Source organism: Polychytrium aggregatum (genome assembly GCF_025602895.1).
Source record: "Polychytrium aggregatum strain JEL109 chromosome Unknown BJ171scaffold_45, whole genome shotgun sequence".
In the NCBI taxonomy this organism is placed as follows: Eukaryota; Fungi; Chytridiomycota; class Chytridiomycetes; order Polychytriales; genus Polychytrium; species Polychytrium aggregatum.
This window is the reverse complement of record NW_026516247.1, coordinates 203,723-227,766: the sequence shown is the minus strand read 5'-3', so window position 1 is coordinate 227,766 and position 24,044 is coordinate 203,723. Positions and strand designations below refer to the sequence as shown.

At 55.8% G+C, this 24,044-nt stretch overlaps 7 protein-coding genes across 7 annotated transcripts; 4 read left to right on the top strand and 3 right to left on the bottom strand.

Annotated features, from left to right (window-relative positions):
* Positions 1-1,938: 1,938 nt before the first annotated feature.
* On the top strand, positions 1,939-2,508 carry BJ171DRAFT_520547 (uncharacterized protein; the record flags this gene model as incomplete). The annotated part of the gene is made up of 3 exons (XM_053112450.1): positions 1,939-1,957; positions 2,084-2,186; positions 2,316-2,508. Coding segments are annotated over exons 1-3 (310 nt in total), but the record flags the coding sequence as incomplete, so codon positions are not given.
* Positions 2,509-2,650: 142 nt separating this feature from the next.
* Positions 2,651-3,860, top strand: BJ171DRAFT_585812 (uncharacterized protein; the record flags this gene model as incomplete). The annotated part of the gene is made up of 4 exons (XM_053114384.1): positions 2,651-2,758; positions 2,922-3,044; positions 3,260-3,420; positions 3,620-3,860. The coding sequence occupies 4 exons, from the start codon at positions 2,651-2,653 to the stop codon at positions 3,858-3,860; spliced, it is 633 nt and encodes a 210-aa protein (XP_052962957.1).
* Positions 3,861-9,796: 5,936 nt separating this feature from the next.
* BJ171DRAFT_520530 (WD40-repeat-containing domain protein) lies at positions 9,797-12,118 on the bottom strand. The gene is made up of 9 exons (XM_053112449.1): positions 11,694-12,118; positions 11,389-11,483; positions 11,197-11,311; positions 11,000-11,122; positions 10,890-10,929; positions 10,564-10,731; positions 10,369-10,475; positions 10,128-10,271; positions 9,797-10,057 (listed from the first exon to the last, which is right to left on the bottom strand). Exons 1-9 carry the CDS (start codon positions 11,924-11,926, stop codon positions 9,886-9,888), a joined length of 1,197 nt encoding a protein of 398 aa, XP_052962956.1. The 5' UTR covers positions 11,927-12,118; the 3' UTR covers positions 9,797-9,885.
* On the top strand, positions 12,119-14,172 carry BJ171DRAFT_520528 (kinase phosphorylation protein-domain-containing protein). The gene is made up of 6 exons (XM_053112448.1): positions 12,119-12,293; positions 12,389-12,407; positions 12,531-12,547; positions 12,671-12,727; positions 13,011-13,264; positions 13,397-14,172. The coding sequence occupies exons 1-6, from the start codon at positions 12,255-12,257 to the stop codon at positions 13,926-13,928; spliced, it is 918 nt and encodes a 305-aa protein (XP_052962955.1). The 5' UTR covers positions 12,119-12,254; the 3' UTR covers positions 13,929-14,172.
* BJ171DRAFT_570855 (uncharacterized protein) lies at positions 14,044-20,582 on the bottom strand (the record flags this gene model as incomplete). The annotated part of the gene is made up of 20 exons (XM_053113663.1): positions 14,044-14,120; positions 14,156-14,278; positions 14,462-14,547; positions 14,659-14,752; positions 14,844-14,995; positions 15,095-15,123; positions 15,262-15,336; positions 15,473-15,571; positions 15,699-15,781; positions 15,869-15,919; positions 16,102-16,180; positions 16,274-16,392; positions 16,443-18,468; positions 18,554-18,696; positions 18,807-18,917; positions 19,072-19,270; positions 19,394-19,570; positions 19,668-19,764; positions 19,882-20,313; positions 20,520-20,582. Coding segments are annotated over 20 exons (4,315 nt in total), but the record flags the coding sequence as incomplete, so codon positions are not given.
* Positions 20,583-20,737: 155 nt separating this feature from the next.
* On the top strand, positions 20,738-22,671 carry BJ171DRAFT_520521 (uncharacterized protein). The gene is made up of 6 exons (XM_053112447.1): positions 20,738-21,118; positions 21,263-21,362; positions 21,492-21,593; positions 21,822-21,870; positions 21,971-22,144; positions 22,278-22,671. Exons 1-6 carry the CDS (start codon positions 20,929-20,931, stop codon positions 22,434-22,436), a joined length of 774 nt encoding a protein of 257 aa, XP_052962953.1. The 5' UTR covers positions 20,738-20,928; the 3' UTR covers positions 22,437-22,671.
* Positions 22,672-22,812: 141 nt separating this feature from the next.
* Positions 22,813-23,864, bottom strand: BJ171DRAFT_520517 (uncharacterized protein). The gene is made up of 3 exons (XM_053112446.1): positions 23,782-23,864; positions 23,404-23,618; positions 22,813-23,211 (listed from the first exon to the last, which is right to left on the bottom strand). The coding sequence occupies exons 2-3, from the start codon at positions 23,584-23,586 to the stop codon at positions 23,080-23,082; spliced, it is 315 nt and encodes a 104-aa protein (XP_052962952.1). The 5' UTR covers positions 23,587-23,618; positions 23,782-23,864; the 3' UTR covers positions 22,813-23,079.
* Positions 23,865-24,044: the final 180 nt, after the last annotated feature.

Genomic DNA, 24,044 nt, shown 5'->3' with positions numbered 1-24,044 from the left:
TGCTTCCCCAGTACTTACCAAAGGCACCTTACCAATGTCTTCACTTTCGGAAGGCGGTGGGCACGGCTCCGGTTCAAGGCCTTCACTTAGAACCGGGCCTGGTCGTTTCCCGAACTGAAGTCTTGCACTTCTCCATCCTCGTAAACGATGGTGCGGATGATCCTCGGGCCGGGAGGTCCAGGGGGCGGTCCGGTAGCTCTGGTAAATCCAAACTTGACGGGGCAGTTTCGTACCAAGTGGCCCTTCTTGCCACAGTACAGGCAGAGTCCAAAGCGGCGGCGGCGTTGTTTCTCCTCGGCGGTCAGGGGTCCAGAGACGGCAGAGTCCACTTGCATGGGCTCGGAAACAATGTAGGAGGGGTGCGGCGGAGCGAGGACTGGCGCGGGAGCGATGGCGGGAACGGCAGCGGAGGCGGAACCAAAGGCGAACTGGGAAGACCGGTAGCGGGCAGGCGTGCTTCGGCGCTCTTGACGGCGCTCGCGGATTCGTGCATCGAGCTCGTTACAAAGCTCAATGTACTCCTCCAGATCTCGTGGCAGAGGGCGAACTCGCGAAAGTTCGTCTCTGACATCATCCGACAAGCCAAGTCGGAAGAACGAGATCTTTGCACCGTCGTTCCAAGTCGTATCGGCGGCAATACGAAGGAACTCGGATGCATAGACTGCGCACGGGCGGTTGCCCTGAGACAGTGTGGTGATCACTGACTCGGCAGTCCTGGCCCGATCAGGGTCGTCAAACACTTTAGAAAAGCGTTCTAGGAAATCGCCAAAAGAGTTGAGTCGGGGATCACCCATCTCAAGCATCGGAGTCGCCCACTGGAGAGCCGGTCCAGTGAGCAGACTAATGACGAATCCGACCTTAATCGGGTCAGCAGGGAACCGGTGGGGCTGCATTCGTATATACAGTTTGCACTGATTTACGAATGCCCGGAACCCTTGCCGGTTACCGTCGTAACGGTCCGGCATCTGCACGCTGTACCCAGCGGCAGGAGCATCGCGAGCTGTCCGGAGCTCGGCGAGCTCGGCCTCCAAGGCACGGAGGCGGTCCACGAGGGCAGGATCCATGGCGGGACTGGGACTGGGACTGGGAAAAAAAAGCGAGGAGGTTCAAGAACAGGAGAGCGAAGAGGGCTCAGGCACAAGTGTGCTTGAGGTTCGGACAGGACTAGGAAAGGGGCGGGGCTAGGAGCGGAAGATACCAAGCAGGTGGTATCAGTAGAAGAGAGTTCGAACAAAGTGTAAGGAGTGAACAAGCGCAAGGACGAAGACCAAGTGCTTGGTATGAGCTTTATTAGCTTTTAGCCCCGAACACCAAAGAACAAGTTTTGTTCGAACTGGTGTTCAACATAGGCTCAGACATGCAGGGCTATTTATAGACCGGGAGGAGGTCGAGGGGCAAAAGTGGGCGAGAAGGGTGGAGCATCACAGAGAAGCGAGAAGGGGGTGCGAGAGTGGCTGGTGTGCAAGCGAGAGAGGCTTGGCACAGCCCGGGGACATGTGCCGAGCGGTGGGGGAGGCAGGAAACCAGTAGACGCGGGTGGCAACGGCGCGTGCTCATGCATGGGGGCAAACAAACACGTGGGGACTCATGATTGGTGCGGAGGGCGAGAGCATGCGGGACAATCTCATTGGTCCGTTGTGATGCTGGTCATCACAGAGATTGCCAGATTGCCAACCAGGACGGGAAACAATCACACGGCTCGCTCACTGGAGCCTACGGATCAGCTGACTTGAGTCTCCGATGCCAGAAAGCGACCGCTCGTTCGACTGTAGGTGCCCCGCTCCAACAGAGTTGCGCCTGTATCTTTGGTTGATGCTCAAAATATGCAATCCAACCCTATTTCGAAGCAGTATACTGAGCTGACGGGCTTCCAAGCCCGGAGGCCCCAGCCGCCGCCAAGGATTCCGAATCCCCTTCCTCTGCCGTCACAGACACATCGGCCGATGACCGACAGCCAGTAATACATAGCGCCTCTGACTCGAAGAAATGCGGCTGAGTTCTATCCAGAGTACCTCCTCCACAGTGACTCTCCAGGGTGCCTATCCGCTTCTTACCATTCTGACCACCGGCTCTCCCGCCTTAGGCTCGCGGAGCGTCACTGGGCAGCAAAGAAAATATCAAGTGCATGGCGTAAATCTCACTACCGGAGGGTATTCCGACAGCTCAAGGAGAAAATTTTCCTTGCGGTGAGAGTGCTAGTGGAGCAGGTGCCCGTCAACGGGACGCGAACAATGACCAAAAGCTCGGGGTGATCGCTTCGCGGCCTCCCAAACGCAGTGTCGATAATTGACACTGAGATACCCACCTCTATTCAGGAGCGTTCGATGACGGTTGATATAATCAAAAAGTTATGCCCGATCGAAATGGAGTTTTTGTGTGAACCAGTTATACAGACGCGGGTGCGATTTCGGTCGGTATCAGAAGATCAAGCCAGGCCGATGGGTGAGCGGACGCTGTTGGCCAAGGCTCTGTCGACAAGCGGGGACAGGATCGACTCAAATTGGTTTGCTTCGTTCGCAGGTTTGGCGGCGAGGCCTTCCCACCAAAAATATTCTTCAAAATATACACAAAGGGCCGGAATGTTCACTACTTTAGCGGTGGAAGGCTCATTATCCCGGGGTCGCAGGCGGCGGTTGATGCCTGCAGGGTCATGGGCAACCGACTCTTTGTCGAAAATCGCGTCGCCGAAGATCTCGAGGCCAAAGGACTGCACGTCCCAGAGGCCATTGATGTCACCAACAAAATGGAATACGTCCAGGTAAGACTCTGAAGATGCAGTGGTCTACAATGCTGTCAATGCTGTCAATGCTGCAAATGCTGCAAATGGTCCAGGGAGTGCTTGGTCAACGGGCAGCTTGCCGGAGGCATCACCGATTTTGCATTCATCTCTTAACGTGCCCGCTGTCGATATCAATTCCTAGTTCCTGAACACCTTGGATCATAAGCCTGCATTCTTGGGAGGACGCAACAATGAATGGCGCGAGCTTCCGAACCTTCGTATGTATCTGTCCAACGTCGAATATAAGCCGTCCCAGACCCACGGAGTCTGCCGGCAGAATGAGCTTCATGCATCCTTTCAGGCCTCTACTGTCGATCGAATGCTTGCTACAGCCATCTTTGATCATTTAGCGCCGTGTTACTGAGAAACCCTTTGGCGATTTGTTCCAACTGTGATTGATCGATGCGACTGACCGATACACTCGATCGATGCGACTGACTGATACGCCCGATCGATGCGTTTGAAGCATTTTCAAATCAGATTGTGATGTACGATATGATTCTCAAGCGCCCGTACAACCCCAAATCCGGCTCGCGGAAATCGAGTGCAGCATCGTCTGTACCCAATATCATGCACCAGATAACTGATCCCAACGACGAAAATGCTCAGATATCTATATTGATACCGACAAAGAAACCACCGTAGGTTCTATTTTCTGTTGTTGTTGGCTGGCAAGACAGCAACTGCATCGATTAGATGGCTGGGTTGATGCTCTCGCGTCACCAGCTTAAACTAATCTGCAGCGCCGGAGGATACCATCGTGATGTGATGGTTGAAAATCCATCGAGCGACGGGATTAACCACTGCCAATGCCGGTTCATTCTCGCTGAACGATGATAGTAAACCCTCGCCCACGGTAAAGAAGGTGCAGCAAACCCGCAAGCTCCGACGACTTCGAGAAGCGTACGGTCTTGGACAGGCTGATGGCGCGGCTCATGTGCATGTCCATGCCCATGCGCTCCACGACTTTGAGATCGATGACGACTTTGATAACTTGTTTGATTGGACAACCGAGCTCGACGCCGAGGGCTTGAAAGACAACGTCAACGACTACACGCTCTTCACGGAAGCCACAAACTAGAGCAGCGGGCGACACTCATTTGGGCGGCACCTCGGCGCTGAAAGTCAGCAAGGAGTGACCACCGTGCGCTCAGGAGATTCCGGATGGGCTTTCCAGAGAATGCATGTGTTGTCTTTTGAGCCTGAATTATGCACCAAACACGAGCGATAATTCGATGAGCCGCCACTCGAGTTTTATCTGGTCTTGTAACGTCCACTACTGGGACGTTGGGGCAAGACGGGGAGGGAGGGGGTACAAGACAAGACAGGACGGGGCAGAACAGGGCGGTGCTAGGCTACTCTAGCGGACGGGTGAGCTCGGGGAGCACTTACGTTTATTCACGATAAAACCGAACTCCAGACAAACGGGGGGAACGGGGGCAACCCGCAGGTATACCCTGCGGTGGCCTGCCTGCGGTGCGTGAAAACGCAAAGCGCAGCACAGGTCACGACCCACTGCGCCGCGCAGTACGCGCAGTACGCGCAGCACAGCGTCGGAGATACCATCTCCTACACTCCCACACTTAAGAAGGCTTCCTGCGAGGAGCCCTGCGTGTGCTCTTTATTTGGGGCTCCTCGAGGTGTTTACCGTATTTACTCAGCTCCTCGGGTGCATGGGACAAGTCCTCCAGTGTTTGCCATGTGTTGCCCGAGTGTGGGTAACCAACCCACTTGACATAAAACCGAAGTGACCCATCAGCCACTTTCTTGTGCCTCACGATCCTTTCGACTTCATATTCTTGAGTATAGTATTGTCCGAGGTCGTCTTCCAGTGGTGCGTCGTCCGGGACACCTTCGTCGGCGTCGGGGAACTGTGCTGGACTGCGGGTCGTGTGGCGACGCAGCTTGGACACATGGAAGACAGGATGGAGCTTGCTTCCAGGTGGCAAGTCCAACAGGTAGTTGAGGGGACTGGGTCGGGCCGCTATCTTGAACGGTCCTCGGTACTTGGGCAACAACTTCTTTGACTGGGCTTCGGGGACCTTGATGTTGTCGGCGTCCAGGTAGACAAGGTCTCCAACTTCAAAGGAGACATCCTGGTGTCGGCGGTCGTAGTACTTCGCCATCACTTGTTGCGCATCCGTGAGCGCGTCGGCGATCATCTTGTGTCGGACTTGATGATCTTTGACAAAGGCACTTGGTTTGGGAGGCAATCCAGCCGTGGACTCGGTCAGTGTCAAGGAGGTGGGAACATCAGGCTGGAATCCGTAGAGCGCCTCAAAGGGGCTCAAGCCAGTTGTGCTCGACTTGGCGGTGTTGTATGCAAACTCTGCATGACTCAGCTGTATGTCCCAGTCGTCTTGGCTGGTCGAGGCGTATGTCCTCAGGTATTGCTCGAGGGTGCGGATCGTCCGCTCGGACTGTCCATCCGTTTGTTGGTGGTGCGAGGTTGACATGTTCAGCTTGGTGCCGAGATGGTCGAACAGACTTGTCCAAAACAAGGAGGTGAATCGGGGGTCTCGATCACTGACGATGGACTTTGGGAGGCCGTGGTGCTTGAACACATGCTTGAAGAACAGCAGTGCAAGGTCAGGCGCGGAGCATGTCGTCTGGCACGGCACAAAGTGTGCCATCTTGCTGAACCTGTCGACAAAGACAGCGATTGCATCGTGGTCCAACTTGGTCGTCGGTAGATGCGTGATGAGATCCATGGACATGCTGGTCCAGGGGCGGTCGGGAACAGGCAGGGGTTGCAGCAATCCTTGCTCTCGGGTCGTGCGTGACTTGACCATCTTGCAGGTATGGCAGGACTCGATGTACTTCTCGACGGTGCGCTTCATTCCAGGCCAGTATGCGACTTTGGCCAGTCGGTCGTATGTCTTCTCGACTCCAAAGTGTCCAGCGAGGGGCGAGTCGTGGACCTCTTGGAGCAACTTGGTCTTCAACGACGGAATGTCCGGCACACAGACACGGCTGTCCTTCTTCAGGAGGAGCAGGCCATCACGCACTGTGTACTCGGATGATTCGTCGTCCTTGGGGAGCTTAGACACCTTTCGGAACAGTTCTCCGAACTGTTTGTCGTTGGCGATGTTGTCTCGGACAACATCCAGCATCGTGTTGTCGACACTGACAGTCGACTCGTACAGTGACGCCAATTGGTAGTCGGGGCGTCGGGACAGTGCGTCAGGCACCACATTGAGTTTGCCTTTCTGGTATACAACCTCGTAGTTGTACTCGGCGAGGAACTCCATCCATCGCGCTTGGCGTCGGCTCAGGTTCTTCTTGGTGTCGAGGTAACGCAGTGACTGGTGGTCCGTCACAATCTTGAAGGGCTTGGCGGTACCGTGGAGGTACACTCGGAACTTCTGCAGCGCGTAGATGATCGCAAGCTGCTCCTTCTCGTGCACGGGATAGTTGATCTCGTGTTGGGACAGTTTGCGCGACTCGAAGGCAACGGGCCTTCCCTCCTGCATCAAAACAGCTCCCACCGCAAAGTCGGAGGCGTCGGTGTGCACGGAGACATCCGTGTTCGGGTCGAACACAGCGAGGACAGGAGCGTTCGTCAAGGCGTGCTTGAGGGTCTCGAACGCTTGGCGTTGTGGGTGGTCCCACACGAAGGGGCACTCTTTGCGGAGTAGGTCTGTGAGTGGACCGGCAGTGCGCGCCAGATCGGGGATGAATCGGCGGTAGTAGTTGACGAGACCGAGAAACGACTGCACGTCAGAGACGCATGCGAGCGGCGGCCACTCGACCACAGACTTGACCTTGGCGGGGTCGACTTCGATTCCTCTTCCTGAGACAACGTGTCCCAGGAACGGGACTTGATTCTTGAAGAACTCACACTTGGACAGTTTGGCATACAACTTGTGCTCGCGTAGCTTGGCCAGCACGCGGGCGACATGACCTTCATGGGTCGCTTCATCCTTGCTGTACACAAGGATATCATCCAGGTACACGATGACAGAGTTGTCGAGCTCTTGGCGGAACACATCGTTCATCAGCTGCATGAACGTGGCAGGTGCGTTCGTCAATCCGAACGGCAGCACTAGGAACTCGTACAGTCCGTAGCGAGTCCTGAAGGCGGTCTTGTGGACATCATCCTCGTGGATGCGGATCTGATGGTAGCCTGAGCGGAGGTCTATCTTGCTAAAGACCTTTGCTCCACTCAGACGATCCATCAACTCGTCGATCCTGGGCAACGGGTAGGTGTTCTTGATGGTCTGTTTGTTTAGTGCGCGATAGTCGACGCACATCCTGAGATCACCTTCTTTCTTCTTGACAAAGAGCACTGGTGCACCATACGGTGACTGGCTCGGGCGGATGAACCCATGGGCGAGGAGGTCATCCAACTGGCGCTTGAGTTCGTCCATCTCCGTCAGCGACAGTTGGTACGTCGGTCTTGACGGAGGCGACGAGCCTGGTTCGATGTCGATGCGATGATCGACGGTGCGTTGGGGTGGCAGGCATTGTGGCAACTGGTCGGGGAATACGTCCTTGTACTCGTCGAGCAGCTTGGTCACCACAGGCGGGGGACCGGGACCGGCTTGGTCGGTGTCGTCGACCTCACGCACGACACAGAGGAACGACGTGTCCTTCTTGATCAGCCTCTTGAATTGCATGGCTGAGAGGAGAGGTGGCATGTTGGGTGAGGCCATGCCCTGCAGGACAATGTCAGGGCCAACACGGACAGTGCGGCCTTTCCAGTCGACGACTGGAGTCGGCTCGGCACGAGCAAGCCAGCTCATGCCGAGGATGGCATCGAACTTGGTGTCGATCACTTGGAACAACAGGACAGGATGGTACTTGGGATGGAGGGCCACTCGCAGGACCACTTGGTGTGTGCACTGCTGCACACGATCGTCTGCAAGCGCCACACTCATCGGCGACTTCTTCTTGGTTGCATGTATGTTGAGCTCCTGGAGCAAGCGTCTGCTGACAAAGTTGCAGCTTGCTCCAGAGTCCACCATCATTCGGACGGTGTGACCTTGGACGGTGGCAGGGAGGTACAGCAGGGACTCTTCATGGTCCTCCTGCACAGCCTCCTGCACCATGACTTGACTTGGGGGAACGGGCGACACTTGGTCTTGGTTGGCTTCATCACGGCCACTCGGACATTTTGGATAGGGTTCGGCCATTGCGGGGGCCTGCGGCGTCAGCACGCCATTGCACACGACGTCCACGGCTTGCGGACACATGTCGGAAGCATCCGACACACACGACTTGACAGGGGTGAGGGCACAGGCGGTCCTGTCCCTCAAGGGTTCTTGATTTTCTTTTTTGTTTTGGTTTTCAATTTTGGTTTTCTCTTCACGTTCGTGGAGAGGCAGGCGGCTTGCGCCACCATGCACCTCTCGCACGACGCACAACACTTGGTTTGTTTCTCCTTCGGGGGAGGGGGCGAGGTGAACTTCCTCTGGAGACGCGTGGACTGCATTGAGCAATCCACGGCGTTGGTCTCCTACTAGGGCTCCAGAGCCACCTAGTAGGGTCGGCCGTTTCCCGACTTCATGGGGCACTCCTTGGCCTGGTGTCCCGGTCGGTGACAGAAGAAGCAGGAACCATGGCGGAGGTCCTCCTGCTTCTGTCTGTCCTTGGGGGAGACAGTGGCAGCTTGCTGGAACCGGGAGCGGGGAGGGCCACGAGCCTCCATGGCGTTGACGTCAACGTCCATGGGCTCAGGCATGGGTCTTGCGGGCGGGGCCGGGCGAGGCGGACGGGCTGGGACGTGATGAGACCGATGGCCGCCTGCCAGCTGCGGGTAGAACTGGCGGCCATGGTACTGGACGTTGTCGAGGTTCTCGGCAACGTCCATCATCACGTCCAGGGACTTGCGGGCATCAGGGTTGCTGGCGATGTACTCTCTGATCTTGGGCTTGAGGCCCTTCTGGAAGAGGTACATCGCATCAGCAGAGCCCAGCTCCTCAATCTGGGAGGAGAGGTCTTCAAACTCCTCGATGTAGCGGGTCACAGAACCACGCTGCACGAGAGAGTATAGCTTGTCACGGGCAATGAGTTCAGCATTGGGGCTGCCGAAGCGGCGACGGAGGCGGTCCTTGAAGTCGTCAAACACACCTTCGCTCTGCTCGTCGAACCCTTGGCGGCGGTACCAACGGTACGCCTGGTCCTTTAAGCAGAGCTTGGCGGCGACGATGTGGTGGGTGGGGGCGACTTGGGCAGCATCGAGGTAGTCCTCGAGTTGCTGCAGCCAGTCCTCCACCGAGGAGGAGCGGCTCTTCCCAGTAAACACTGGGGCACGGAAGGTCTTGAGGAAGGCTTCCGGAAGTGGGCGGGGGTTGCTCATGGCAGGGGCAGGCTCCAGGGACAGAGAGGAGAGTCGGTCGGCAAGAGAGGCGGGATCCAGCTTGAGGATCTAGAAAGAGGACAAACAGGACGAAAACAAGACGAGGATTTCCGATGCTACCATGTAACGTCCACTACTGGGACGTTGGGGCAAGACGGGGAGGGAGGGGGTACAAGACAAGACAGGACGGGGCAGAACAGGGCGGTGCTAGGCTACTCTAGCGGACGGGTGAGCTCGGGGAGCACTTACGTTTATTCACGATAAAACCGAACTCCAGACAAACGGGGGGAACGGGGGCAACCCGCAGGTATACCCTGCGGTGGCCTGCCTGCGGTGCGTGAAAACGCAAAGCGCAGCACAGGTCACGACCCACTGCGCCGCGCAGTACGCGCAGTACGCGCAGCACAGCGTCGGAGATACCATCTCCTACAGGTCTCCACAAAGTTGGATGGCACAGCCGCTCACCTGTCAGTATGAGATCGCTCTCGTAGTTGAATACCCCGCCGAATATTTCGTCGGTGTGGCCATCTAGCGTCTATCGGTGGCGGCGTATCAGCTCGAGTGCAGCTCTCCAGTCAAGCGCGCAGGACTGTGTTCAAGTATCCTTTAGCAATCAATTGATCGGTAGAGCTTGGGTGCCTTGAAGACCGTTCGCTCTTACCTGCACACAGGCACCAGAAGAAGCGTCCCACAGCTTTGCCACTCTGTCTCTCGAGGAGGTGAGGAGCATTGATCCCTGCGAGTTAAAGCTGATCTGGACACACTCATGCGCGTGGGTAATTTGAATAGCAACGGTGTTGCAAGACTACTCTGTCCACCAACCCACCTTGGTGATTTCGCCGTGATGGCCCTCCATGATGTGGTTGCAATCAAACGTTGTGGAGTCGTACACTCTTGCCGTTTGATCCGCAGACGCCGTGGCAATCTTGGATCCGTCAAGGCTGAAACATACATCGAAGACCTCGTCCGAGTGATCTCTGTTGCACATCAATCTTCGGTTATAGAAACCAATGATATGTAGCGAAGACGTCGTGTCCGTGTGCTTACCGTAGAGTCGCCAGTGCTGTTCCAGTTAATACGTCCCAAACCCGGGCCGTGCCATCCATCGACCCGGTGAGAACCTTGGATGACTGGTAGTTGAAGTGAGCCCCCGAAATCTCGGCACGATGTCCAATCAGAGTGTGTATGTTTCTGAAGCCGAACTATTAGGTCAGGGTGATTTGATCGGGTGACTGTCTTGCTTCATGGCAAAGCACCGAAGCACCGGTGCTCCTGTATCGTGGCCTACCTCGTCATTCGAATATCCCAGATGTTTACCGTGGCATCGAACGATCCGGTCAGGAACAAATCGCTGTGCGCATTGAATTCGAGACATATCACTTCTGCAGAGTGGCCCTGCGGAGACAGTGGGTCAAGTTAGAGTGCAGGTCGGGGAGGGAACTTGGCTTGGACAAGAAATATCGTCAAGCCGAGCTCCCATTACCTTGAACTTGCATATCTCGTTCCCGGAACGGAGATCCCATATGATTGCGGTATTGTCCATGCTTCCGGTAGCCACGATCGAGCTTTGAGGGTTGAATCCCAAGCAAACAATCTCTCGACTGTGCCCCTTGAGTGTGTGCAAACACTTTGATGTTTCGACGCTCCATAGCTGTGCATGGGCTCAATCGAGCGAAGAATGCCGCCAGTCGGGTCCGCTGTCAATCCTAGTGATACCAGATTTCCAATTCCATCTTGCCATTACACATGATAGGCGAGCGAGCGACGAGCATACAAGCAGACAAACAGAGAGTGGCGCAAGACGCAAACCTTGCATGTCTTATCGAATGAACCGGTCAAGACTTTATCCCTGGAATCAAACAGGCATCAGTGCACGACAAGACACAAAGCAACAGACAACGGCGTCGTGAATATCGTACCCAAATGGATTGTTGAATGTCATGGCGTAGACGACATTTTTATGGCCTTCTAGTGTGGCTAGCTCCCTCCCCAAATCCGAGTCCCATATCTTGCATGATCTATCGTAGCTTCCAGTAAGAAATCTGGAACCGCCCGTGGAGGTAACGTCAGCGGAGCCTTAGGCATGAGTATGACGGTGTGTCGAGAGGCACAGCACCTATCGCCAGACTTGTTGAAGGCGCAGTTTGTAAGCGGCATGCTATGTGTGGTCTTCTGGTAGCACTTTTGGAACAGCTGGGGTCGAGAAGCTGTTTGCAGTTTCTCAGAGAGCTCTGAGTGCGAATGGAGGGTCAGTTGCCAGCGCGATCACGAGCCAAATGGTGCCCGGGATGTGCTTGGGCCCTCTTACTTTTGAGCAATATCACAACTTTGTCTGTCTTGGAGTCTGGGATCATGGGTTCGGATATAACAAGCTTCCGTGCGAGGCTCTCCAAATCGATTGCACTGCGGCATGAGGGAACACCGTCGTGGGATATGGTCGGAGTGGCAGTTGGCAACAAGGCGATACCGACGAAGATCAGTGACACAGATGATCGCCGACAAAGATATCCGTTCAGAGTCCGTCAGTCCTCGGACGCGACGCATTGACCCGATGCATTCGTCGGATACGATCACAATATCTCGTCCCATTTGCACGGAATGAGCAGGGCGTACTCAGAAGGATCCTCGGATCGGCACACGAGCTCGGCTGCGGAGACGTCGACAACTTTCGTTTTGATGCTTGACTGATGCTCGTATTCGAGTATGATCCCTAGCACCACACCCGCCAGATGGATGTTGACGCTGTGTGAGAAGCCAGCCACATCCAAAAGCCCGTTCGTCACGCACTCAATGCTGCTTCGTCCGAATATGGCAGGCAGCACCCGAGCCCATGATGCATGTTCCATTATATACCCGGTGGATAGTATCGCAGGAGGAGCTTCCTTAAATGCGCTGTGTTTTTTTGGACCATCCTGTATCGACGACCGCTCCTACCAAAGGACGGCAGCGGTCTTGCGGACAACAGGCCCAAGTCAACGGCGGGCTGGCCGCACGGTGGCCGCTTCGTGGCCGCTTGGTCTCTCGGCGAGGAGAGAACGCGCTCGCCCCCCGGCGAGATGAGTGCATCCCACGTGATCGTGGCGTGGAACATCCCGGTTTCTGTTGGCTGCTCGCCATCCGCGATGATCGCCCTCACTTGATCAACATCGCCGAGCGATTGCAACAGAAGCAAAAATGTTTCACCCTACTCGCGGAGGGAACAGAGGAGGCCAGGTTCGCGCTCTGTTGAGATCAGGATCCGATGGGTTTGTTCGTGGCGAGCAGCTGGGTCGGGCTTGAGCTGACCGTTCGTTTCTTGTGGCCAACAGGGATTATTCAAGTGGGATAGTAAGTATACGGCGGCTGCACCTTCAGATTCGGAGCCAGCCCAGTGCATCGACAGAATCATTGGACTGAATCCGCAAACGTATTCGCCCTGAAATCGGTGCTCCACTGTGTTGCGGCACTCAGGTGTCAAGGATGACAAGGTTCGTCCCTGGGTTGTGGCTGGATGACAGTATCCGCTCCGAGTTAGAGAGAGCGCCGAAGCACATCCGGCTGCAGCGCAGCCCGAGACTAATGAATCTCATGTTGGTGTATGTTCGCCATAGCATCGCGAAAATTATCTGGGACACTCCCTCATGGCGCCCGTTGGACGATGGCAAAAGGTTGGACCAGTCTGCCGAGCGATCAACAAGCTGGAATTCCCGCTATTGTTATCTATCCTCCATCAGCCCGAACTTGGCCTTGTCGGCTGGCCGGTGCCGCTGTCTCTGGTGCCGCGGTCTATGATGTCGCTGTCTATGGTGTCGCTGTCTATGGTGTCGCTGTCTATGGTGCCTGATGTGGCCACAGTAAGCTTTTGCCGAGCCGTCTTCTATGGCAATCTGACTCCGCATTGCCTTCCTCCTCTTTCATCCCATGCAACTGGGAATGCGGGCCGATCATCAGGATAAGGATTTAACGTGGTATGATAAGAAGCAAAACGCCGACGCTAGCGATAATATCAACCGGGAGCTCCAAAGCATCCGAGAACTTGAGGCCGAGGCCATGGCGGAGGCATTAGGCTATGGCGGGCCCAAGCGTCGGCTTCAAAGTGGCGGTGTTAGCAAGGACGAGCTCAAGAATGCGATGAAGGGCGTCGATATTGAAGTGCCCGAAGCCGGCGCCGGTACGGGCGAGCGCAAGGGTCTCGGATATGACAAGTAGGTTGGGACAACCTTGCTGGCCAGCCGAAGCGGGGCCATGAATCGATCAAAGGAGGCCATGACGATCGTCAGCATTGGATCGTGCCTGGACAAAGCATCTGACCGAGTCAACCTCCTTGACCCCTACAGATCATCGCTGGCAATATCAGCACCACAAGATGGGGATTGTTCGGCGCCGAACGGAGAAGGGCCCGTGGCGGCTATAGATAATGTCCGGAATGACGTCCGGAATGATGCCCGGAATGATGCGAGCCCAGGCAATAACCACCAAGAGCAAATAGGCGACAATCTCCCATCAAAGCGGACGAAGGAAAAGAAGCACAAAAAAGAGAGGAAGCACAAAAAGGACAAGAAACGCAAGTCCAAGACACGCAGTCGATCCCGCTCTCGCTCCGGCTCGCCATCCCGGTCGCGGTCTCGCTCTCGCTCTCGATCGCCAGCCCCAAGGGGTCATCGCAGAGATCGGTCGCCATCGCCTGGGCGAGACTCTCGTCGCAAGCACCAGGATATGGCCGAGCGTGGCGCCCAAACCCCGGGTCGTGTTAGTGCCAATGACAGGTACAGCGAGCAGCGATCCCGAGACAGGCGAGATCTCGGAGACAAAGATCGCCGCAGCGAGTACGACCAAAGAAGGCATCGTGGCGGAAGAGAGCGTCGTTGACAGGTGCCCGCGGATGGTCTTGATCAATAGTCATCTGGGAAATATCGGAGACATGGTTTGATGAAACCAGGCGTCAGATGCCTTCGGAAGCATACTCGCCCACCCCCAAGTCAGCCTATGAGACAGCAGACATGATCGGACATGATAGGACATGATAGGACAGGACATCATGCTGGTTGAGAGGCAACCGCGCTGCTCAGACACATAATACATCATATGGCGCTCACCGTCATCGTCGCCCTGATCATGACCCCAGGCATGTGACTCGTGTTCATAGTCGCTGTATTCTTCATCGGACCAGATCTCGCTGTCATCTTCATCCGGATAGTCGTTAGCGCAGTAGTCTTCCGCTGGGAAAAGCAAAGCCGTATGAAATTAGACCGTGGGTCGATCTGAATCGACTCCATCTGAATCGACTCCATCGGATATTCCTGTCATCGTGTTGGTGTATACAGTTTCCCCGCCCCGTATGACAGAAGATTGCTTCGATGGATTGGATGCATCGAGCGGCCGCGCGGTGTTTCCATCGTTACCATTGGAGTCCTCATCGCCATAGTCGTCCGAGTTGTCCTCGTCATCATCATCAAATATCAGCGCATCATGGGGCTGATCCCATTCGCTGGAAAACATGGTCAAACACACCCAAGTCAGCGGTATCGGGTGATCGATTCAACTGCCCATTGATCGACAATGTAGCCTCCTTTGGCCATGCATCAAACTTGCGACTTACACTGTGGCAACCGATCCGCCTATCGCTGGCTTGAGGGTGTGGTCGGCATAGTATATGTCGTATACGTATTCGTCCTCTGCGGGTGCACCGGACACTGGGTCGCAAAAGCACAATGCAAATAGGTCAATCGCTGTTTTCGCCTCCAAATTTCGGCTGGACGTTGAGCCGACTCCGACCGTGCTCACCCTTGAGATACTCTCGGACCATCGGCATGAGATTGCACATGATTTGATCCTCGGTGGACCCATTGGTGTCTTGCTCAGTCTCTTGTTCCTGGTCTGGCCTGCTTCCAGGCGGGACGAGTGTGTCAGCCGTAGATCGGAACGACGCTGCTGCACTTCACCACATCAAAGTTGCGGCGTTTCATTTCTGCTGTAAATGATGAATAGCCCCGCTTTTCTTCCACGATCCTTCGACCACCGGAGAGGAAACCTACTCTGGCGTGTCAGCCTTCAGATCGACGATCTGCAAAGGTGAGATCCGTCATAGCTTCAGCAACTTTGTGCGCACCATTCCGATCGCACATCCATCGGTTGATTCCGCCAGCTCGCTCAATATGGCGCACATCGACATCTGACACTTTGGGGGGGGGTGGCTAAATACCTCGCAAGAAAACTCGCTTTCGTCAATCATTCGGTTTCGGGCCATGACTCGATATCGTGCTTGTCTAGACTCTTGCTGTTCAACCAGACACCAAGGTGCATCCGTGTCAGCCAGTGGCCGACAGATCGCATTGGTGACGATCCATAATAACTCGAGGGCCAGCTTGGTGGCCTTTGCATGCAATCTCTCAACCGAAATGATCCAAACCGACCAGGTACGTTGCCAGCATGTCCTTCTTGAGCGAAGAGTCTGGTGGACACATGATTTTGGACGACTTTTTCGGCAGTAGCTTCCTCTTGGCAAAAACCTCCTGAGGTGGCATATTCGCGATTAGTCGAATGTCCACAAGGGCAACAGCATCGTTGTTGGCAACATCACAGCAACAAGAGTAGCTTGGAGGGCAAGGACGGGTCCGGTAAGCCATCCAGCCAGCGCACCTTGAGTCGAGCAGGCCTATCTCCTTGGTCGTATTCCTGGATCTCCAGCGTGGTGGCGAGGTGGAATATCTGCTCATGTGTTTCTGGACCGACAATACAGCGACAAGAGGCAACGATCAGCGACTTGGCATGCAGAACACAGGGCCCACCAATGACACCTCGAGACGAACCTTCTCCGAGCTTTTGTTTCTTCTCCAGGGCGCTGTTGGTGTTATTGATCACTGGCGGCATTTGGAGCAATCCCAAGCCGCAACATGAGGGAGGAGAACGCTTCATAAGCCAAGTGATTGGATCGGTCAAGGCACTCAGAGGCCCACGATGTCGGAGAGCCGATCGGATGTGTCTGGCCGCTGCAATCGGCCGGGCAACTGGCGGCAAATGGCATCCACCCAAGGGAACTAACCCAGGGCATCGACCGGATCTTCATTGCGCTTTCGCTTGATGCGGATAAATGTTACAGGCTGGGCCGTCATGATGGGATGCTGCTGGTACACAGGACTCGAGGGGCGATGGAGGGCAAGATGGGGATGATGGCCGCGGCTGCCTCATCCATGATCGGCTGTGGTTGTGCTCACGGGATCCGAAGGCGCCTGTTTGCTTCTCGGCGAGAGTGACTCGCGTGGGCAGAGGCTCTCGCCGAGAACCACCTCCGACATGAAGGACGGCTGACATGCGGGTGACTGGGCACTCCCGCCTGCGACCCATGTATTGGCTAAAGCTGCATGGCCTGCTGGCATATTCCACAGATCGTTCCACGCAGCCGCACAATCTTGTGCACAAGCAAGGCTTCGTCCTCGCTCACAGGTCCAAACACTCGATCATCGTCCGGGATGCTGCCGGCGGAACGGCCGAGGCCCAGGTACTGCCGCAGCTTTTCATTCGAGTTGAAGCCCTCAAGGCAGTGTGCGAGTGCTTCGGCAGCCTCTTGGATTTGCAAGTGCCCCAGAGCCTCGCAACTTGAGTTGCAGGCTTCGGATGCGACCTGGGCTGTCGTCGCCCTGTTGCCCGCTCCGAGGCTGCCTGTGTCCAGTACGATCAAGCCTTCGTGATGATCCGTGGCTTGAGTCCGGTCACCCCCAACAGCTTTGTGGGCCGCTTCCGGCTCAGACTCATGGATTTGTGGCACTTGCTTTGGCATCGACTCGTCTTCAAACCGCGCGAGGATATGGTGAAAGTTGAAGAGTGCCTGCTCCATCTCCTCGAGGAGACCAACCAGAGTTTGGTCAACCAGAGGCGTAGCCGACAGCACTTCCGATACACCCGCTGTAGCATTCGCCCGGAGTTGATCTTGAGACTCGTGCAGTCGATTGAGCTCAGAATCCGATTTCGTGCCGCCTCTCCGTGGCCCTGGCGAGGCATATCCGTTGTCACACGGTCGAGTATCGCCACTGTTGCACGATTGATCGTGTAGCTCGGAAATATGCATCGGACGCCTGTCATGATCCATCTCTGTCGGTACTATAGAAGGCCCTTGCTGCATTGGAGGAGGAGGACCTGGCGACAAAACGCCGCTCGTCACAAATGGATCAGCAGGAATCGCATGGGTGGCCTCAAAGAGAACATCGGCCGATGCTTGGACAGGCTTGGATGTTGGAGAGCCATCAAAGCCGGATGACACGTCAGAGCCGCCCAGCTCTGAATGACAGGCAGGGGGACTGGCATTGTGCTCTGTCGCTGTGCGCTCGACACCGCACTCATCGGGGCTCTCCTGCGGCAAAGTCGCTGACTTGATTCGGAAAAGATCGGGAACTTGAATTCGGGTGCGAGGATGTGAATCCCGGTCCATGGAGCTGGTTTCGCCTTTGAAATTGGGGAAACCTGAAGTGCGTGAGTGCCGCTTCGGCGCGCTAGCTTGAGCGCTGGGACTCGGACCGACTTCTGTGACCATGCTGGGATTGGGCGCGGCTCTTGATGCTGATAGCTGGCCCATTAGCTTAGCCTCAAGCGTTTTGATTCTCATCCGCAGGTATTCATTTTCTTCCCTCAGCCCAGCGCTGCTGTGGCTACTTGGACTGGGAGCGGATCGTCCGCTGAGCGCTTTGCTATGATGGCTGATTTCAGCTTCTCTTAGTGCTTTGTCCTGCGATGGCTCGCCCTGTTCGCTGTGGCGGCATGTTCGTTGCATATCATCCTTCAGAGCGCTTTCTCGGGAGCTTCCCGAAGAGCACACTCTCGCCACCTGTGGATTGGCGTCTTGGGTTACGACCGGCGACATATGGGCGGTGCCAGACAGTGAGTGCCACATCGACGCTATCCCGAGATTGTCGGTGTGTTGATGCATCTCAGCACTGCTTGCTACTGTTGTGGTGGCATACTGCCACCGTATTGAAGGCAGGGCAATGGACTCGTTCTCGCGATTGAAACCATGATCGACCCGTTGCGACGCCTTTCTTTTGCGGTCCGTCTGCGTCGGTCGGGGAGGATGTGCAAGGCGGGTCATCGACGTCGATCGGGCCGAGGAGCCCGGATCCATGGTCCATCTGGATCCCGTATGAAAATGCAAGGGTGCACTTGGGCGGCTTGGGTGGCAATCTGAGCCAGTGCGTCTGGAGCGAGGCTGAGTGGATGTGTATGTGCTATCCTTTGCGTTCGTTCCGGAAGGAGATTCACCCGGCTTGGACGATCGAGTCGCAGCTACAGAGAAGACACGCTTGCGAATCGATGAGCTAGTCGGGTAATGGTGCTTGCGGGTGACATCGGACACGGGTATGCGGAACGTATCCTTGAGCGGGCGGTGCCCATCGAGCCACTGAAGATCTGGATCCTCTGACTGCACAGCAATTTCAACAACAGTAGTCATCTGTGAGTTGGATACAGTATCGATGCACCGTTGTGGCTCTCGAGACTATATGGACGTGGACGAGCCATTGATTGGTGCTGCACTCGCTCTCGAATATCCCATCAGCGTTACCGACCGCAAAGGCAAACGAACGTATCTGGCCGTTCTTTGGTCGAGTCTTTTGAAGCGACACATTGACCTCAAGCGAGTCACAGATGACTTTCCAAAGTATCGGGTCTACTCAGAATATTGATAGAAACGGAGACATGCTTTCGAAATCAGCACTGAGTTGGGCTCATCAAACTCTCGTCGGCAGAGCTGGATCTTACCAACATTGTTGTTTCGTAAATCAACGATAATGATCTCTTGGTTCAAGAGGAGAACTTGTTCAACGATGCGGCCGCCTACCGCCGTGATATTGTTGAACTGCAGATCCAAAGCTTCCATGCCAATGTGCAGCCGTGAAAACCATCATGAGTCCAACCACTAGCGTCCAGGGATGTGCGAAGCGAATATGCCTGCGACTTTGGGCCAAAGTGGGTGGACAAAGCATTTACCCGTTTCCGAAGAGCATGGAAATACCACCGGACCTACCAAGCAGCCCGATTTCCTCTCTCAGGGACTCCATCAGGCAGTCCACACCACGGTCCTGAATCATATTGTTGCACAGGTTCAGTCGCTTGAGCGGAATTGGATGGTCACGCTGGATTTGTTTTTGAAGCTCGAGAAGATCATGGTCACTTGCACGCAGCGTCATCCACCACTGCGCTGCTTGCCGTCGAACTGCCTGGTTCTGCATAGAGCCAAAGAGTGTGAGCGACCCTCATGGAACAGGATGCCGCTTGACGAGTGCAAAATGAATCGAGCCGGCGCTTCGCTGCTGCTGGACGGCAGCAATGCCACCAAATGGCTTTACCTTCAAGAACTCGGCCAAGATCGAAGCCCCTCGCTCGGTAATTCGGCATGCTGCAAGAATCAGGGTCGTGAGTACACGCGAGCCTTTGATGGACGGCGCCAGAAGAGCCACGCCTTCATCACCGATACTGCATCGGGCCAGCGACAGCGACTTGATTGTGTTGTTGTTTTCCAGGCCCTGGTGACAGAAAGAGCTCAGTTAATGAGCCACACTGCGGAGCCGTTGCCAAGGGCTGGACGGCATGTTGGGAGACCGTGGCGCCCCGCAATCGTACCTGTGCTAGCATCCTGAGGGCCGATGGCATAAGATAGACCCCGGCAAAGTCGAGATGTGTGATCACTTTGTTTTGGGATAGGCATCTGGCGATACATCTGGACAGTGCGTTGTTGGCCACGGTAATTATATCACACACATGAGCAACCACCGATCCACCCGAGTGCGACGCCCTCGATTCACAACAAGCAGCGGCTCAGCGTCATCAAACCCACCGACAGAGGTTGACGTGAATCTTGCCATCCAGAAGAATTGCAGGCTTGAGCCTCGCGGAATCTCTCTCCCTAGAGACCTTGTTTGGCCCAGCAGGCCCAGGTCCTGAGACGATTGGATACCTGCTGCGAAAGCCCCCCGGCTGACACGAGCTTGACCAAGAGCTCGCCGGTCTGTGGGTGCCCTCTTGTGGCTGGGAATGGGTGCTATGAATAGCCATGACCGAGCGAGGGTCCTCGCCACCGTGATTTGAAAAGACCTTGATGCCAAGCAGATCGGTGTTGGCCTTGAACGCTTGCATTAGCGGAAGCCAGTCCTCGGCACGCTTGATGCGATCTGCATCCAAAATCAGAGTATTGAATCGCTCAAGGTGGGGTGACATGACATCCGAGAGCACCGGAAGTGACTTCTCAACAGCGCTGCGGAAATACACTCTGATGGCAGATTGTAATTGGGGGGGGGCGGAGAGAAGACGAACGACAACGCCTGTAGTCTCAGCATCTGCCTCATTATATGGCTGCAACAGCGGTCTCGGCAGCCGCGACGCGTCGGGTCAGGAGTTTCATGGAAGGCTTCGGATATCAGGGCGATGGCTCGGCATGGCCCCAGCAGGCGTCATGAGGGAAGCGGCCAGCATTACCTCCCAAACTGGGTCGACCCGCCTTTATCGAGAATTCGGTGTCGATGGCAAGTTGTTGTCATGGTATCGGGGCGTGTGGAGCGGTCGCAGGACGAAGGGATGGAGGACGGAGGGGCGTGGTCATCAGCCTGGTTTTGCTCTCGGTCGTGGCGCGCAGACATGCACACGTGATCATGTTTTGCGTTTTTGCATCCCATTTTTTTCGGCGGCCCATGCACAATCAGCCCGCACCAACGACGATCAGCCCGCACCAGCGACGATCAGGACGACGCCCGCGACCTTGGCAGCACCGGCGGAGCCAGCCTGAAACTACAGCGGACCTCAGCCTGTCTGGACTTCTTTCTGCCGCCGATCTGACGACTCCGAACCGGCACTTGGCACCACCAGCACTCCCGCCACCAACAGGACCATGACTTCGATTTCCAGAACTTTTGCAAGGATAGGCCCGGCAGCCCACGCCGCCTTCTCTGGGCTGGCCCTCCATCGGTCATTCCGCTACAACAACCTGAATGCTGCCGCATCAACGGCCCTTGCACTGGCCCAGCAACGGCGGCACGAAACAGGTGTCCGTATCCGGCCCGTTGCCGTTCAGATCTTTGGTAGGCGATTACTTCTCACTCTGCACAACAGCTGGCAACCGACTGCAAATCGACGGTATCCGAGGACTAGTGACCGACAGTCCTAATCATCGCTCCTCTGAATCGATCGCCGATGTCTGGGTGCTGGAATGTGACATGTATCAGATCCTTGGATCCCAAAAACCAAAGGACCGTCGCTGCTATCCGTGGAGGGCCGCCAGGATGCCTGGGAGAAAGCCAAGAAGTTTATCACCGCAACAGTTTCGTAAGAACAGTCCTGAATTTATCGTCAAAGTATTGCATTGGGTGCTGGAACCGTGCGTCATCTGTATGCGATTGGCTTGAGTGCTCGTCGCAAAGTCTAGCTGACCCTGCATCTGGCTCGGATCTGCAGATATGTGGTGATCATGAGGAACTCTGTGGAGAAGTGGAAGCCCAAGCCGTTCGCCGCAGATGCCGAGAAAATTTACATTGCGATGAACGAAGCATTCGCTGGGTCGGTATAATGCGCTCTCAGTCGCAACACCACCAGCATAGCCCTGTAAAGCCAGCAATTGCTATCCTGGTCTCGCTTTGCCACAGCGATGCGATAGCGGCCAGGTGCATCGCTGCCGACACATTCCCCATGATCGTCGGGCATGAGCGTGGTCGCGGTGCCCTATCAACCGCAGCCGTTACCGTCCTGACTTCATCACGCTGATCCTCCCTCTCATGGTGTTCCCAGGGGCGAAAAGGATGTCTTGCCTTACCTTGTCACAGATGCCATGCTGGTGGTAGGTTCATAGTACCGCTCGGTCCGGCTGGCAGAGCTCCACGTGAAACAGTCGTCGCAATCGGGACTCCTGCTGATCGAGAAACCGTCATTGGTTCCAGAAACTCAATCCCGACATCAAGGCAACACAGCGCCTCGGACGGGGCGTCTGGAAGTATCACGGATCGGTTGAGCGGCCTGTGATTGTCCATGCGGCTGTGGCCCAGCTCCAAGAAAGCCAGCGCGGCGACGCCATTCGAGTTGCCCAGGTTACGGTCAAGATTCACACGAAGCAGGTGAGTTGCCGCTGGCAGCCTCATCGAGCCAGGTGGAGGCAGGCCACTGTGCTGCAAGGGGGGAGGAGGGCTGCCAGAAAATTCCTCGAGAGTCCTAACTCTGGTGCCTATTGTCCTGGGTCCATCGTCGCAGTCGTTTGCAATCTACAGCAAAGGACCCGAAGCGAAGCTGCTCGGCGGCAATCCCGCTGCTGTCAGCGATGTGCTCGAATACGTTGTGTTTGAAAAACGGCTTGCTGCAGACGATCCCTATGACTGGAGAATTGCCGGCAAGATTCCGCCTCGAAACTAAGGCAGAGTGCACCATGCCTTGTCATCTTCTGTCCTTTCCTGTTCGCGGACCGCACAGTCTGACGAGCAAGCCAGGCAGCACCCAGGTCTTTACGACAGCTTCTGCACACGATTTGTTCCGAGCGCCCCGACCATCGATGACAGCGCACCTCGCAGCAACAGTGTGGCTCGCTTGAAGGTCGCCCGCCCATCGGCCGATCGGGGCAGCACTTGGAATACACAAGATCCATCACGAACTGCCCACATGGGAAAGTTGTGCTCAAGTCGCTGAGAGCAATGCAGAGGCATCGCGTGGGAGAGCAGAGCAGAGCAGAGCAGATCCGGCACATACTTGCCAGTGTGCGACACTCAATCGCCCATTCACATCACCAAGCCATGACGGACAGAGGTCGCGGATGCTTTCGTTAATGCTTTATTGCTGTGTGTGGACGACTGTACTTGGCGCTCTTTCCCATCAAGCAAACGGCGGACCACCATCGGAATGTCGGCGGTGCGGCCCGGGAAACGCAACGCCATGGCTGAACTGGCTGTATGTGGTGTTGAGGATGGGCGAACGTGCATCCTGATCGTGGGGGGGGGCATAAGTCATGTCGATGATGTAGACAGATGCCAAGGGCAGGTTGAAATGGCGAGGGACGCATGATCTAGAGGGCCCGTCGACGGGCCTCCATGTAGCACTTTCTGCAGATGTTGTGCATCAGCGTGGGCGATCCGCAGAACGGACACGGAGTGATGTTTTGCATCGGACGCAGCCACTTGGTCGTCATGCGCAGTCTCTGTTCCGGACAAGCGAGCAACCAGAACACAGGTTGTGGTTGCGTCGCAGTGGATTGTAGATGCGTTGGTTGTAGGAGCGTTAGCACATCGGCTGTGGATGCCGGAAGACTTGGCCAACGGACTGGATAAGCAAGCCAGGCATTCATCGCTAAAGCGCGTTTGAGCCACGGCCAAGCGAGGGCCATGCTGACCTTTTTTCGGTGAGTGGTCTTCTTCTTGGGGACAGCCCACAGAATCGACGATACCCATTCCAGCGCAGACGAGGGAGAAGTCGGAACATGGATATATGTAGGCAATGCTTGCAGCGTCGTTGATGACAGCTTTGCCCACAGCGACGAGATGAAAGAGGATTTCTGAGCCAGAGCGAGAGACATGGCGATATGCTTCCCCCTGAAAGTGATGTGGGCTGGGACAAGCAAAAGCATGGTGAGAACGACGATCCCCGACAGACAGATTCCCAAGCTGACCGCGGCGCGAGCAGAGATTTTCCAAATGCCTGTGGGGAGAGGTCGGCTCCATGTGCATCCGATGGATCTTGTGCTGGTGCCGCCCCGTGCTCACAGGCTTACCGCAGAGTCGATGGAAAGAAGGCCGGACCGATGATGCGGCGATCAGGACGATCAGGGCGATCAGGGCGATCAGGACGATCAGGTTGCGCTGATCAGGCATCATTGGCGGATGCCCAACGCAGAAAAAGAAAATCGGGCTTATGTAAGCACGCATCCCGGTTTGCTGCCAGGAAACGCGCTCGCCCCGGTTTTGCCAAGGGCCACCAGGTCGACCAGAACGGATCCGGCCACTGGGCAAGAAATAAGACTAGGAATGAGAATGC

What these genes read in the sequence shown, in the direction of transcription:
- BJ171DRAFT_520521 (XM_053112447.1), top strand. Translation starts at nt 20,929, where the DNA reads ATGACTTCGATTTCCAGAACTTTTGCAAGGATAGGCCCGGCAGCCCAC. An exon ending in CGTTGCCGTTCAGATCTTTG is followed by an intron (nt 21,119 to 21,262) that starts GTAGGCGATTAC and finishes GACATGTATCAG; the next exon opens with ATCCTTGGATCCCAAAAACC. An exon ending in TCAAGATTCACACGAAGCAG is followed by an intron (nt 22,145 to 22,277) that starts GTGAGTTGCCGC and finishes CCATCGTCGCAG; the next exon opens with TCGTTTGCAATCTACAGCAA.
- BJ171DRAFT_520517 (XM_053112446.1), bottom strand. Translation starts at nt 23,586, where the DNA reads ATGTCTCTCGCTCTGGCTCAGAAATCCTCTTTCATCTCGTCGCTGTGG. An exon ending in AGACCACTCACCGAAAAAAG is followed by an intron (nt 23,212 to 23,403) that starts GTCAGCATGGCC and finishes TGTCCGGAACAG; the next exon opens with AGACTGCGCATGACGACCAA.
- BJ171DRAFT_520530 (XM_053112449.1), bottom strand. Translation starts at nt 11,926, where the DNA reads ATGGAACATGCATCATGGGCTCGGGTGCTGCCTGCCATATTCGGACGA. An exon ending in CGATCCGAGGATCCTTCTGA is followed by an intron (nt 11,484 to 11,693) that starts GTACGCCCTGCT and finishes CTCATGCCGCAG; the next exon opens with TGCAATCGATTTGGAGAGCC. An exon ending in ACATTCAACAATCCATTTGG is followed by an intron (nt 10,930 to 10,999) that starts GTACGATATTCA and finishes GTTTGATTCCAG; the next exon opens with GGATAAAGTCTTGACCGGTT.
- BJ171DRAFT_520528 (XM_053112448.1), top strand. Translation starts at nt 12,255, where the DNA reads ATGTTTCACCCTACTCGCGGAGGGAACAGAGGAGGCCAG. An exon ending in CCGTTGGACGATGGCAAAAG is followed by an intron (nt 12,728 to 13,010) that starts GTTGGACCAGTC and finishes GCCGATCATCAG; the next exon opens with GATAAGGATTTAACGTGGTA. An exon ending in AAGGGTCTCGGATATGACAA is followed by an intron (nt 13,265 to 13,396) that starts GTAGGTTGGGAC and finishes TGACCCCTACAG; the next exon opens with ATCATCGCTGGCAATATCAG.